General features: G+C 37.7%; 1 protein-coding gene across 3 annotated transcripts; it reads right to left on the bottom strand.

Annotated features, from left to right (window-relative positions):
- Positions 1-363: 363 nt before the first annotated feature.
- On the bottom strand, positions 364-9,959 carry spata7 (spermatogenesis associated 7). 3 transcript variants are annotated; one of them, XM_036150852.1, is made up of 12 exons: positions 9,716-9,959; positions 9,123-9,185; positions 8,646-8,735; positions 7,460-7,507; positions 6,651-6,754; positions 6,087-6,526; positions 5,416-5,461; positions 4,116-4,237; positions 3,967-4,017; positions 3,741-3,818; positions 1,957-2,014; positions 364-1,864 (listed from the first exon to the last, which is right to left on the bottom strand). In XM_036150852.1, the coding sequence occupies exons 1-12, from the start codon at positions 9,756-9,758 to the stop codon at positions 1,262-1,264; spliced, it is 1,746 nt and encodes a 581-aa protein (XP_036006745.1). In that variant the 5' UTR covers positions 9,759-9,959; the 3' UTR covers positions 364-1,261. The 3 variants fall into 3 exon arrangements, with proteins under 3 accessions (XP_036006745.1, XP_036006746.1, XP_036006747.1); XM_036150853.1 differs by having other exon boundaries at positions 6,087-6,523; positions 9,716-9,958; XM_036150854.1 differs by lacking the exon at positions 9,123-9,185.
- Between the last annotated feature and the right edge of the window lie 2,473 nt (positions 9,960-12,432).

Raw genomic sequence — 12,432 nt, 5'->3', positions numbered from 1 at the left:
CTTAATACGTACACGCTATGTACGTGGTCACATTTCATTTGAAAACGTATCCAAAATCAGTGTAGTCCCTTCGTGGCGGAGGAATACACGGGGCTTTTCGGTGGCATGACGTCAGACCGCTGGAATGCTGAGCGCTGAAAATGCCAGAAGTGGGACAGCTGTCACGAACTGCTGGCCGCGGACATGTTTGTTTACCTTTTGCATCGACTCGCTGCTCACCCAATAACTTTAATCACACACGCATGATCCTGTCCAAAGTTTTATTTGTCTGCTAAATTTCCCAAGACGCGATCATTAAATCTACTGGTTACGTGAGCGTTTTAAGACTCAGATAAAAAAAAAAAAAATAAGAACGTTCAAAACTCAAGAAGAGAAACCATTTATTGCATTACAGAAGACACTTTCTGGTGAAAAAAAACTACATATCAAAAGCATAAAAAGGCAAACAAACTTAAGAGTACATTGTTCTCAAACACAATGCTACAGCTGCCTAATACTTCAAATGAGCAGGCAATGCATTGGAACTAGAAATGCACAAATCAGGCCTTTTCTGGCAGATACCTTTTTTCTTTGAGGCCTAATTGACCTGTTTCAATTTCATTTTCACATAAAAAGAGTGTTCAAAGTTAGTTTTAACTCCCAACAACAACAAAAAAGAAAAAAAGAGAAGGAATCTGATTTTATTACACGCAAAACGTGCATCAACAAAACACGGTAGGCTGAGGCATTTTCTTTCCAAAATGGGTGGAAGGCTTTAATTTTGGTGCATTTAATGAACAGGGGGCAAAAAAAATTTATTTTCAATTTGACCTGCCAATTATGGATCATACCAAATCGACATGAATTTGGCCAATGCTATTTCTATCCTGTAAAACTGGTGCAGCTCTAATTCAGACTATTTATTTCACACATCTAGCTTTATGAATCTGCACATCATAATAAAAAAAAATGTGTCAATATCTTAATGATAGCTTAGAGAACCTGAGTTGGCTGGCAACTCAGCCATGTATGGTCAAGAGTAAACCCAGATCACAACTTTCCGAAAAGATTGAGGACATTTTAACCAAAAACTATGAATTTAAAAAGAAAAAGATAGATAAAACACCTATTTAATGTGCCTTGTAAAACATGGGAAACATAACCAGTGCTAAATGATTTTACCAACTTTAATAAATCTCCAATGTTTCAGTTCAGTCTGAAGCATAGTCATCTGGGAACCAAATCTAAAAAAGGGACAATCAATCCCCGAGTAAAGCAACGCTCAGAAATCATCATCACTGACATCATCGTGTTGGTTCGTGTGTCCCTCTTCAGTAGGTGCTACGTTTTCAGAGTCTGTGTTGCTAGACACATGTAACAACTCTGACAAAATGTTTCCCAGATCCTCTACCTCCTTAGATGGCTCACGGCTCACATCACTAATCACAGAGGTGTGCTCATGGTTTTTGTCATGGACATTCACAGTTATGTCTGTCCGGTGGAAGTCCTCTTGACTGGCTATTGTACTCTCTGTGACATCATCGCCACACATCGTTAAGCCAACGGCTTCTTCGTAATTTTCTCCCTTCTCGTCTTCTTTGCTTTTATTGGTTGAAGGAGCAGTTCTTACAGCAGAGTATGAGGGTGTAGAAACCCGTGGCAGATCGCCACAATCGGGCAAATCCCACTGATGAATCAGTGATGCATCGGTTATGATGTCTTTGTCTTCTTTAGTTTTTACCGGTTTAGACTCAGATTCCAAATGGGAAAATATAGAATCAAGAAAAGCTTTTCCATTTTTCAGAGGGTCTTTGCTTGAGGTGAATATGTTGGACGGTTCCTCAAATTCGTTACGCAACACTTCCAGAAGGTGGCGCATTTTACCCTAAAATAAAAAAAACAAGCACAAGAAGATCTTCATAAGCTCTAAACTAGACTTGTTTAACATATTTGGTATGATTCAAGTTATACGGTTACCTCATCAAGGTGATGACGATTCATATCAATGTGTCGATTCATCACCCGCTCCAGCATCCTTTCAAACAACATAAATATATAAATGATGATTTTTGGTGATTAACCACCAAAAAAAAATACATTAATATACATGTACATATCTGTGCATGCGTACATACATTCATACATCATCCAAGATGATGCATCCATGATTTTCAAAACTTTTTTTTGTCAAATAAAATAATGTGCAATGGTAGTCAGTCCAACCAGTTGCTTTCAGAATCCAATTATCAAAGATGTTCATGTGTTTGCAAAGCTGTGTTCAGGCTGTCTTGAAAGTCAGGGCTCAAGAATGACGCAACTCCCAAGTTGATAGCTTTCAAACACCTTCACAAATAGAAATTTTACAGCACTATGTGTTCCACTGATTTAATAGACAATGGTCAGAAGATGTATATTTCATACATTCTAAGTACACACGGCCATCCTGAATACTGAAGTCATGGTTGCTTAGCATTCTGACTTCTCCAGTCAGATCTACAACTTTAGGAAGCTTTCTTGTTCTTTTTCCGACTGGGAATTCGGAAAACCTGAACCTCCAGTACAAAGAGAATGCAGCATAATTTAATCTCAGCACATATCCAGCCCTTCTGTTAAGTCCTCTGAGTTTTGCTAGAGAACATTTGTGAACAAATAGCATCATGACAACCGAGGGAAACAACAGACAGCTCAGGAGTAAAGCTGTGAAAAGGTTTAAAGCAGGGTCGGGTTTTAACAGGATATCCAAACTTTGGACATCTTACAAAGGATCGTCCATCAACTGAAATATGGAAAGAATATGGCACAACTGCAAACTACCAAGACATTACCATCCACCTCAAATGACAGGCCTGGGCCTGGCGAGCATTAAACAGACAAGCAGCTAAAAGGCCCATGGAAACTTGGGAGGAGCATGAGAGATTTACAGCTTGGGTAAAGGAATACCTTGACATGACAACTATTACTTATGCACTCCCCAAAGCTGCCCTTTATGTTTGAGTCAACAAGTCATTATTGTAAGAAAGCTTTAATTACAGTATGCAGTTCAGCACAAGCCATGTAAGGGAAAGAGCAAATGGTTTCCAGTCAGAATAAACCAAAATGTAACTTTTTGGCCTGCATGTAAAAACACTGTTAAGGAACGCTAACACCGCCCATCGCCTTAAAAAGCAGCATCCCCACAATGAAACGTGGTGATGGCTGCATGATGCTGTGGGGATGTTGACGGAGAACCTCGTCACAGATGATGAATGTAAGTAAACACGGGGCAATCTCAGTAAAAAATAAACTGTTAGGGGCTGCAAAAGATTTGAGACTGTAGCGGATGTTCAACAGGGCTACGAACCGAAACATACGTACAGAGCTAAAATGGAGTGGTTTAAATCAAATCATATTCATTTATTGGTACAGTCCAATCAAAGGTTAGACCTAAATCCAAACTACAATCTGTGGAAAGACTGGAAAATGTTGTTGATACATATTCTCTATCCAACCTGATTAAGCTGGTAGAGACATAATGTATCTCAAAATCCTTGCAGCCCTAACTGCAGTGAAACGCGGTTTAACAAACAATTAACTTAGAGGGGCTGAATATAAATGTATGGCACGCTTTTCTGATCTTTATTTAAATAAATGTTGAAAACCATAAATCCTAAAGTCTAAAAAAAGTCAAAATCTAAAAACAGTTGAGGGGATTGGATACCGTCTCAAGGGAATGTATGTATGTGGCAACATTTCAGTTTCTTTAAAGAAAATTAAAAAGAAACCTGTCAGAGATGTGGCCCCTGGACAGGATATCCTCCGTCACAGCAGAAATGAATTCTAGGTACAGTAACTCCTCTTCTCTGTAGGAAACAAATGCAAACCTTTCAATTAAAGATGTTGCTTCTTTAAATAGCTCTTAGTTTATTTAAGTATTACTTGTACACACTTGTAAATACTTTATATGTTTAAAGCTCTCGCAAGACTGTCAGGATACCAATGGGAACTTACTCTGCAAAAATAAGGCTCCTGATAGGGGATTTCCCACCTTCTGGAGAGACCCTACAAAGGTAGGAGACAGCTATATTTAGAATTTTACTGAACTAGATTACAACATCTAAAACAAAAGGCTAAATGTCCAACATACTGCATTATCTCACCTGGATGAGGAGCGAAAGAGATAATGATCTTGGCTTGTCATTTTATGCTTCTGTGGTGGTAATGGTGATAAGTATGTACCAGGAACCTCATCTTCAGACCAATCATGGTCTGAAGAATATTCCTGTAAAACAAGATGGACCGGGAAAGGAAAACAGGCATTAAACAGGATTTCATGCTCATTTCATTTAATTTCAACTCGTCTCTGCTGTGGAAAGTGGAACATGTCCAAGTTTATGCCAAAACGGTTTCTGTTTCCTTCAGGTCTCTCTAATATTTTTTGCCAAAAGCCATTGTTCAAAAGCATGTGGGTTGACCATCGATGTGTGTTTTCCCCATAGAGAGGGTGGACACGGGCACAAAACACAACCAAGCAACTGTGGAGGTCAGCACAGCTTTTACATGACCCATTCACAAGAGGGCGATAAAGACAAAAAATACATAAATAACACAATAACATATAAACTCACAAAACATGCCAACTTATAAGCAAGGGAACTGAAAGAAAAGCATCTTTTCAAAGTAACCAAAACACTAAACTCATTTTAAGGAGTGTTTATTGACAAATCAGGTGATTTTTTTGTTACTGAAACTTAATCTACCATATTCACAGAAGCAAAACCCATTTGTAGTTCATCCCATGGCTTTTAGCAGGCTCTCTCTATTTAACAAGCATCTCACTTAATCGGTTGCAACTTTACAGCCAGACAGCATGAGGATTTGAGATTAATTCCTCCCATGTGCTAAACAGAACATGCTTCTATAGAAAGGCCACAGTTAGTATCCTGCAGATTCAAACAGAAATCCTTAGCAACATCATTAGTTTATGAATTTGTTCTGAAAGAATCATAAAATATACTTATATAGAACCTAATATAAAAGAAAACTTTTTTTATAAGGCTTTTCAAACAAAGTTTAGGACATTATTACTTATAAGGGATCAAAATCACCCGACTCTGGTGTCCTGCAACTTTAACATGTGTCCCTGGCTCTGTGTTAAGGGGTTATCCATCCATGTAATGCAGGAGTGTAGGACCAGAAAGGCATCTAAAACTTGCAGGACACTGGCCCTTAAGGATTGAGAGGTTGAGGCTCCTGCTTTATGACAATTCTTTTAAGAGTTACAAATTTATCTTCAAGATCAAATATTTAAACGTGGGACATGGCGGTGTCGCAGCGGCAGAAAAACGGGACCCAAGTCTTCGCACATTTCTTGAATGACAACTGTCAAATAAAGGCCACTAGTGCTACAAAAATTGAAAAGAAAAATCTATATCTATATATAGATATATTTAAACTCACCTGGGATTGATTATCTAGCTTTTCTGAGTGTTCCTTGTGGTTTGTGCTGCATGAAGAAAAAAAATGTGCTTGTCAGACAAAGAGTATTAATACCATTTGAACGTTTTAACATTTTGTCCAGTTAAAACAACAAACTTTGATGTATTTTAGTGGTATTTTTTAGTGCCAACACAATGAAGGGGATAAAAGTGAAGATTCCATCTGGAGTAAGTCACTTCTTATTTGCATGGAAAATCAAACAGTCTGATTGGTTGGAGAGTGCTTCTGAACATTTTTACATTTTGCCACACATTCTCAGTTGGATTAAGGTCTGCCATGTTCTTTGGTCCTTATGATGCAGTTTTTTTCACACCAACATTCTCTTATAAACCTCTAAGACCAGCTATATTTACTAAATTACACAAAAAATATTAACTAATTAGGTGTACATAGGGCTGAATATGTATGCAAGCCACACTTCTTTGATTTTTTTATTAGGTTTACCACTATATCTAACTTTTCTTCCACTTCATAATTAGGCACTTCATTGTGTTTGTCCATCAGAACACACATCCTTAAAAAAATCATTAAGGTTTCTGTCTGTACTGTTACACAATGTGAAAAGGTTCAATACTTTTGCAAAACACTGCATTAAAGTCACTACTGAAGATGATTTTCTTCATGTAAAGTACCTTTTACAAACCGTCTCCCCTCCCAATAGTCTTGAGTTCCTGTCTTCCTGGGAAGATTTAATCTGTGGTGCTCTGTAGAAGCGATATTTTGACAGGTATGAACTCTTATCTGACTTCAGGGTCTTGGGAGTGAACGGTTTCTCTTGAGTAAAATGCTGGGAATGTTTTTCGAGCAAGTCTCCGCTGTACGTCTTCTTCACAGGGTCCTGGAAGGTCTTGTAGAAGCCCTGATCTCTTGAAGCTGCCAGCGAACACGTGGACCGCTTTCTTTTAAAAGCTGCATCAGGGCTTCGGTACCTCCTCTCTGACGATGGCCGGGTGTAATGGGAATTGACTGAACAAGACGGATAAACAACGTCTTTGGCGTTAAAGGAGCTGTTTAACCTGGGGGTGGAGACGATGGAGCTCCTCGAGGAGACGTAGGGGCTCTCGTCATACTGCTCAGATAAACGAAAGCAAGCAATCCATAAAGTTTTGAGAAAGGGGAAAAAAAATGTTTAAAGTCATACAATATCGTAGGCAAAACTTGCTTGACCAAACGAAGAGTATAATTTAAACTCATACCTGAGCTGAGAAGCAGGAAGTTGTGTTATTCCGGCGTGAAGAAGAGAAAGCTGAATGAGGACGAACACCTTTCCTCTGCTGTTCCTTTCTGATCTGGTCATTGTCTGTAAATGTGTGATGGCCATAAAAAAAAAAAAAACTAAACAAATGAAACTAATACATGGAATCTTTCATTAGATGAAGTTGTAATCAAACGTCCTGCATTTAGTTATGAGGTATGAGTCAATTAAGAATGAAACTGTACCAGAAAAAGTCAAGGCTTAGCTTTGAGTCAGTTTGTAGATGTGAAATTAGCTTTCCAAGAATAACATCTTCAAAACTAAATAGTGTACAGAAATGTCTTTATCACAGACATTGACAGTTTTCCAGACTCCTTTGGTCCAGGATTGTTACAGGATTACATGGATATTTATTCTTTCCTGGGTCCTTTTCGCTCACTGAAAAATATTTTCATCCCTATTCCTGAGTCGATCCGTTTTCCTCCACAGAGTAGCGTGTTGTTTCAATGAGCTCCATCAAGGGGGCGAGAAAAATGATAGCCATTTATTCTTGCTGGGAGTTATGTAATGTGATTGGGGACATGGCTCTTTAACATCAAAATCTATGGCGATTTTAGATGAAAAGCCTATGTTTAGAAGTGCTATAATTAAATCAAAATAAACTTTTTTAATATACTGTTGTGTGACTGGGCTGGCAATAAACTTCATTATTTGACAGACTTTCTAATGTATTTTTGAGGTTTAGCTATAGAGAAAACCGGTCATATTTAGCAATTCAGTTTGTTAATTTAAACATGATTTAATACTTACACTTCACGCTTTGCAACAAGCTTTTGGGTACTGACGTATCTATAGAAGCTGCAAAAGGAAGATACAATCATAATTATTACATTTAAATCAAATAGACTTTTTAAAGGTGTTAGAATCTGTTTGTGTAAGGATAATAATGCACTCTAATGTTTAAGAAAAATGCTCTAGGGCTTTACCTACCAGGTCATAAAGATGATCTGATCTTTAAAATGTTTTACAATAATCAAGCATAATCTCAAGAGAACAAAAGGGAGGAGTCAGATCCCTAAATGACATAGATTATTAAACAGAAAGGAAACCAAAAAGAAAAAGCACTGTGTGAAAAGCTAAGCACACCCACAATTCAGTGGCCTCTAGAAATAGCTATTTTATCTGCATTTTCATGTCCCTGCTTTTATTTGTTGTGGCACTTTGAGAAGATTTTTTTCTGAATGTAAAGTGTGTTTTAAATAAAATGTATTATTATTATTATTATTATTATTATTATTATTATTAATCAACATGAAATTTAGTATTTTTTTCCCTGTATGTCTTAATCAATCTATGGGCTTGCACAGCTCTTTAAGAGTACTTTCTCAGCACTGTATTGCTGCTGTTTCTGGAATCGGTATCAGGTTTCATGACCCAGTTTGGACCAAGCTTCAGCTGTCGGACAAATGGCCTCGCATTCAGTGTAGTTTATGGTCCACTAAGTGAATGCTAGAATGCTGTAAACCAAGGTCAAACCATCACACCTCGACCACCGTGCTCAACAGTTGGTTTGAGCTGTTTTAGGCAGCAACACTTGCTTCTCTAAGATCATGGTCTCTATGATCATGTCTTTACTCTTTGGGATTGTGTTAAAACAATGTACGCTCCAGAGCGGCATACTTTACCTTGTGTTTTCATAGTTGATCATGACTCATGATGAAATAATAAAGCGGATTAGCAGTCCATTCCCCTTCTAAACCATGTGAAAGTTGTAAAGAGCTACTTATTTGAATTTTTTTTTTACCAAGCAAAGGTTTCCTTTCTGTTTGACAGTATGTTGGGATTTGTTTTTGTACAGTGAGGTCAAATTTAAATGTAATAAGTATCAAAAAGCAAGCAAAAGTCAGCCTCTTTTTATGTTCTCTGATACTCATCCCAGAACTACGATTGTGTACTTTATTTTATATACTGACTTTACATCTGAAATTTAGCCCACCTTTAGCTGAGTAAATCTTTTTGTAATGAGACACCATGTGATCTTTAACGATGGACTGAGTCAGTTTGCTGGAGGGGTGAGGACAGAAAGCTGAAAAACAGAAGAAAATATAAATATAAATGATTTCTAGACTTTTTTTTTCAGGTAAACAATCTATACTTCTTTGGATTCAATTTGAAAAGGTTCCCATTTCTTCTTTAGCCAACTTCTAAAGTACAAACGTTCAGAACAAATTTATGTCACATATTTCTAGGCCACAAAAACCACAGCGGAGCGAAGGAGAAAACAACTGGGTGGAAGTGCCTGGCTGGATGGGGGTTTTAGATATTGTGACAAGGAAAACCGTCCGGACACACGAATATTTTTCCATACTTTTCCAGATCTGGTAAATACAACAGATTCCTGACAGGGTGGGAACTCTGGAGATTCTGAAATTCATCTCTAAAATAATGACTAGTCCTTAGCAAGTTTACTTACGGCTAGTTTTTAATGTCTGCCTTCTCACTCCAGAGCTGCACTCTAGTCCAGATGAAACGCTCCCTAAAACACACAAGGATGTTTAAATTTCCTGGCTTGCGTCATAAAGTAAAAAATATCAGTTTGTAAATGGTAGACACCCAGTATTTTTTTATGTTTTTTTTTTTTTACAAAATTCTGTAAAAATACATAAATATCTTCACGCTTTCAACGTAATGGTGAGAAAAAATTAGTAAATTAATGTTATTTCTATATGTGCCAGAAAAGAAAGGGTTATAGGTGTACTTTTTCTTATCATTATTACTTTGCTATGTAATAATGAGCAAATAATGTATATATCAGTGAAGTGGACGCAAATAAAACGAAGTTCGTGCTGTGTATACATTACTAAATATTGTATTGCAGAGCAAAGGAATTAAACACATGAATTATTAAATTAACGGTATTCGTCCTTCTTTTTGGTCAATAACATTCCCACAGTAGAACCGATGGAATAATTTCAGTTTGTTTTTCTGAAATCTTCAGCAGGAACACTTGACGAGCCTAAACTGCGCCCTGCTATACAGAACTAGCCGATGCTAATACTTTCACACCTGTTCTCGATTCCATTGAAGAGTTAAATTCAGCGTATCCCATTTTCTTCGGATATATTCGAGAAGAATGGAGGCAGAGGTCGGGCACATCCAGAAGCCTCTGGTTGTTCAAATCCTATCATGTTAACGCGGCGAAACAAGCTAGTTACGAACTAGCTTCGACCATAGACATAAAAAAAGAGCCAAGCTTTCCCGTCGCCATGCTGGTTGCTAGGACCGATGTCGTCATCACGCCAGTGCGTGAGCGGGAGGGACCAAAGCAGAAGCGAACCAAGCAGGAAACAGTTTACCAGAGAAAACACTAGAATGTAAAAATAAAATAAAATAATATATACCCCAAATGCTTATAAAGGTGTTTAAGCGCTATTTAAAAAAGGAAGTAAAACTGTGTCAATCCAGCTACAAACTGCATTTATTCCATATTCAACACAGATCAGACTTTTCTTTTAAATATTATTTCAATCGCACATTTCATTGAATTCAGTATGTAAATTACAGCGGTGAACAGTCATGGGACCTCTTTTTAGGCATGAAACCCAGTGTTTCCAGATTCAGTTATCATCTTACTGAGAATGCAAAAAGAGAAAATTTCCTCGACATTTAATAAAACACACTTATGTTGTATTTCTATTTTATTGGATGGTATTTGCGGTGTACGTTCCCTTGCGTTTTCATCCTTGTTGAACTTTCTCACTTTTTTTTTTTTTTACATTACAACAACAAACCTATCTGGAGTTTATGTGTTTGATCAACACAAAGCAGAACATAACTGTGATGTGGAAGAAATAAAACATGGAAATTGCTGATGGGAAGGTGGGTGGAGCTAAAAGACAGGGGCAGAGGTTTACTTTTGAGCAGGACAACAGTCCCAAGCATACGGCTAGGGAATCAGCAAATATTAGAAAATTAGACTGAACTATGACTTCAACGTAAATGTTTTATATTTGTGTACTTGGAACTAAAATGCAAACACTAATGCATTCTAAGAAAATGTAATTATACAGTGACAGGCAAGAAAACCTCCTACCAAACTACTGTTATGAGTGACTTTTACATCTCTCTAGTGTATGTAAAACAATTTTCACCATTGATATGGTGGGATGAGCTGAAATTGTTTTACCAGTGCTCTCCATTAAGTTAAGTTCTGTACAATGCAGATGACTCTTCCTGTGGCTCTACGGTTCCCCAGGAGTGAATGCTGCTTGTCGGGACTTTGATGCAATCAACTGGTTTCCTTATATAGGAAATTTTTGACCAATCTGTATAATCTGACCCAATCTGTATAATATGATTGAACTTGACTTTGTAAAGTGCCTTGAGATGACATGTTTCATGATTTGGCGCTATATAAATAAAATTGAATTGAATTGAATTGAAAGTTGGTTAAGTTACATATTTTCACATTTTTGAAAGACAGCTGTTAGAACGTGTCAACATCTCTTTCAGTCTAACATCCTACATTGTATTCTCAAAAGTATTCACTCACCTTCTTGCAGAGGAACTCGAGTGATATCTTGTTCTTAATCTGTGTGGTTCAATATAACAGCTTCATCTATTGTAAAAACTGCCTATGAGGTTCTGGAGTGTGTTCATGGGAATATTTGACCATTCTTCCAGAAGCACATTTGTAAGGTCACGCACTGATGTTGGACGAGAAGTCCTGGTTCTTAGTCTCCACTCTAATTCATCCCAAAGCTGTTCTCTCGGGTTGAGGCTAGGACTCTGTGCAGGCCAGTCAAGTTCCTCCATGTTCTGCCTTTTGAGCTGGTACATGCTGGAGAAGGAAGGGGCCGTCTCCAGACTGTTCCTACGAACGTGGGAGCAGGAAATTGTCCAAAATCTCTTATGCTGAAGAATTCAAAGCTCGTTTTTCTAGAACTGCCAAGCCAAGCTTGTTAGGACAAATAATCCTAACACCAGAAAGCCCCTACACCAAACTTTACACCTGGCACAATAAACTCAGACAAGTACCATTCTCCGGGCAACCGTCAAACCCAGACTCAGATGGAGAAGCAAGATTTGTCACTCCAGAGAACACACCTCCACTGCTATAGACTCCAGTGGTGTGCTTGGTGATGTATGTTTTACATGCACCTGCTCGGCAATGGAAACCCATTCCGTGAAGCTCTCCACAAATTCTTCTTGAACGAATCTGAAGGCCATGTGAAGTTTGGCAGATTGACTGTGTAGAAACATGACGACCTCCACGTTTGCGCCGCAGCACCCGCTGCCCCTGCTTTGACAGTTTAAAATACAATACAATACAACTTTACTTATAAATCACATTAAAACAACCCTGTTGAACAAAGTGCTGTCCATTGATAATAAAAAAATAATAATTATGTGGCGTACCACTTTGTGGCTGAGTTGCTGTCATGCCCAATCGCTTCCACTTTGTTATACCAGTTGACTGTAGAATATTTAGGAGTGAGAAATGTCATGACTCGACTTGCATACTGTTGTTTTTTTGTTTTTTTGTTTGGAGCCTTGCAACACTGTAATAAATGTTAAGTCTCTTCAACATAGAAATGAAAGTTCAAAAGCTGCCTTAAAACTGCAAGTATAGTCAACTATCAAATTTGCATATTCCCAACTTCAGAAAACCAAGGACAAACATAAGGTGAACGTTGGAAAACACACATACTTATGTTCTCAGTTAAAAACTTATTGTGATAAATTGAGTTTATAGGACAAATTAAGTGCTTTGAACTTAAGGG

The sequence above is a fragment of the Fundulus heteroclitus genome, chromosome 19, assembly GCF_011125445.2.
Source record: "Fundulus heteroclitus isolate FHET01 chromosome 19, MU-UCD_Fhet_4.1, whole genome shotgun sequence".
In the NCBI taxonomy this organism is placed as follows: domain Eukaryota; kingdom Metazoa; phylum Chordata; class Actinopteri; order Cyprinodontiformes; family Fundulidae; genus Fundulus; species Fundulus heteroclitus.
The sequence above is the reverse complement of the archived record's forward strand: the minus strand, read 5'-3'. Positions and strand labels throughout refer to the sequence as shown.

Bases quoted from the DNA above. Each gene is read 5' to 3' on its own strand.
- spata7 (XM_036150852.1), bottom strand. From the start codon at position 9,758: ATGGGATACGCTGAATTTAACTCTTCAATGGAATCGAGAACAG. The intron at 6,755-7,459 runs GTAAGTATTAAA...ACACATTTACAG, and splicing joins CTTGTTGCAAAGCGTGAAGT to ACAATGACCAGATCAGAAAG. The intron at 6,527-6,650 runs GTATGAGTTTAA...CGTTTATCTGAG, and splicing joins CTTCCTGCTTCTCAGCTCAG to CAGTATGACGAGAGCCCCTA.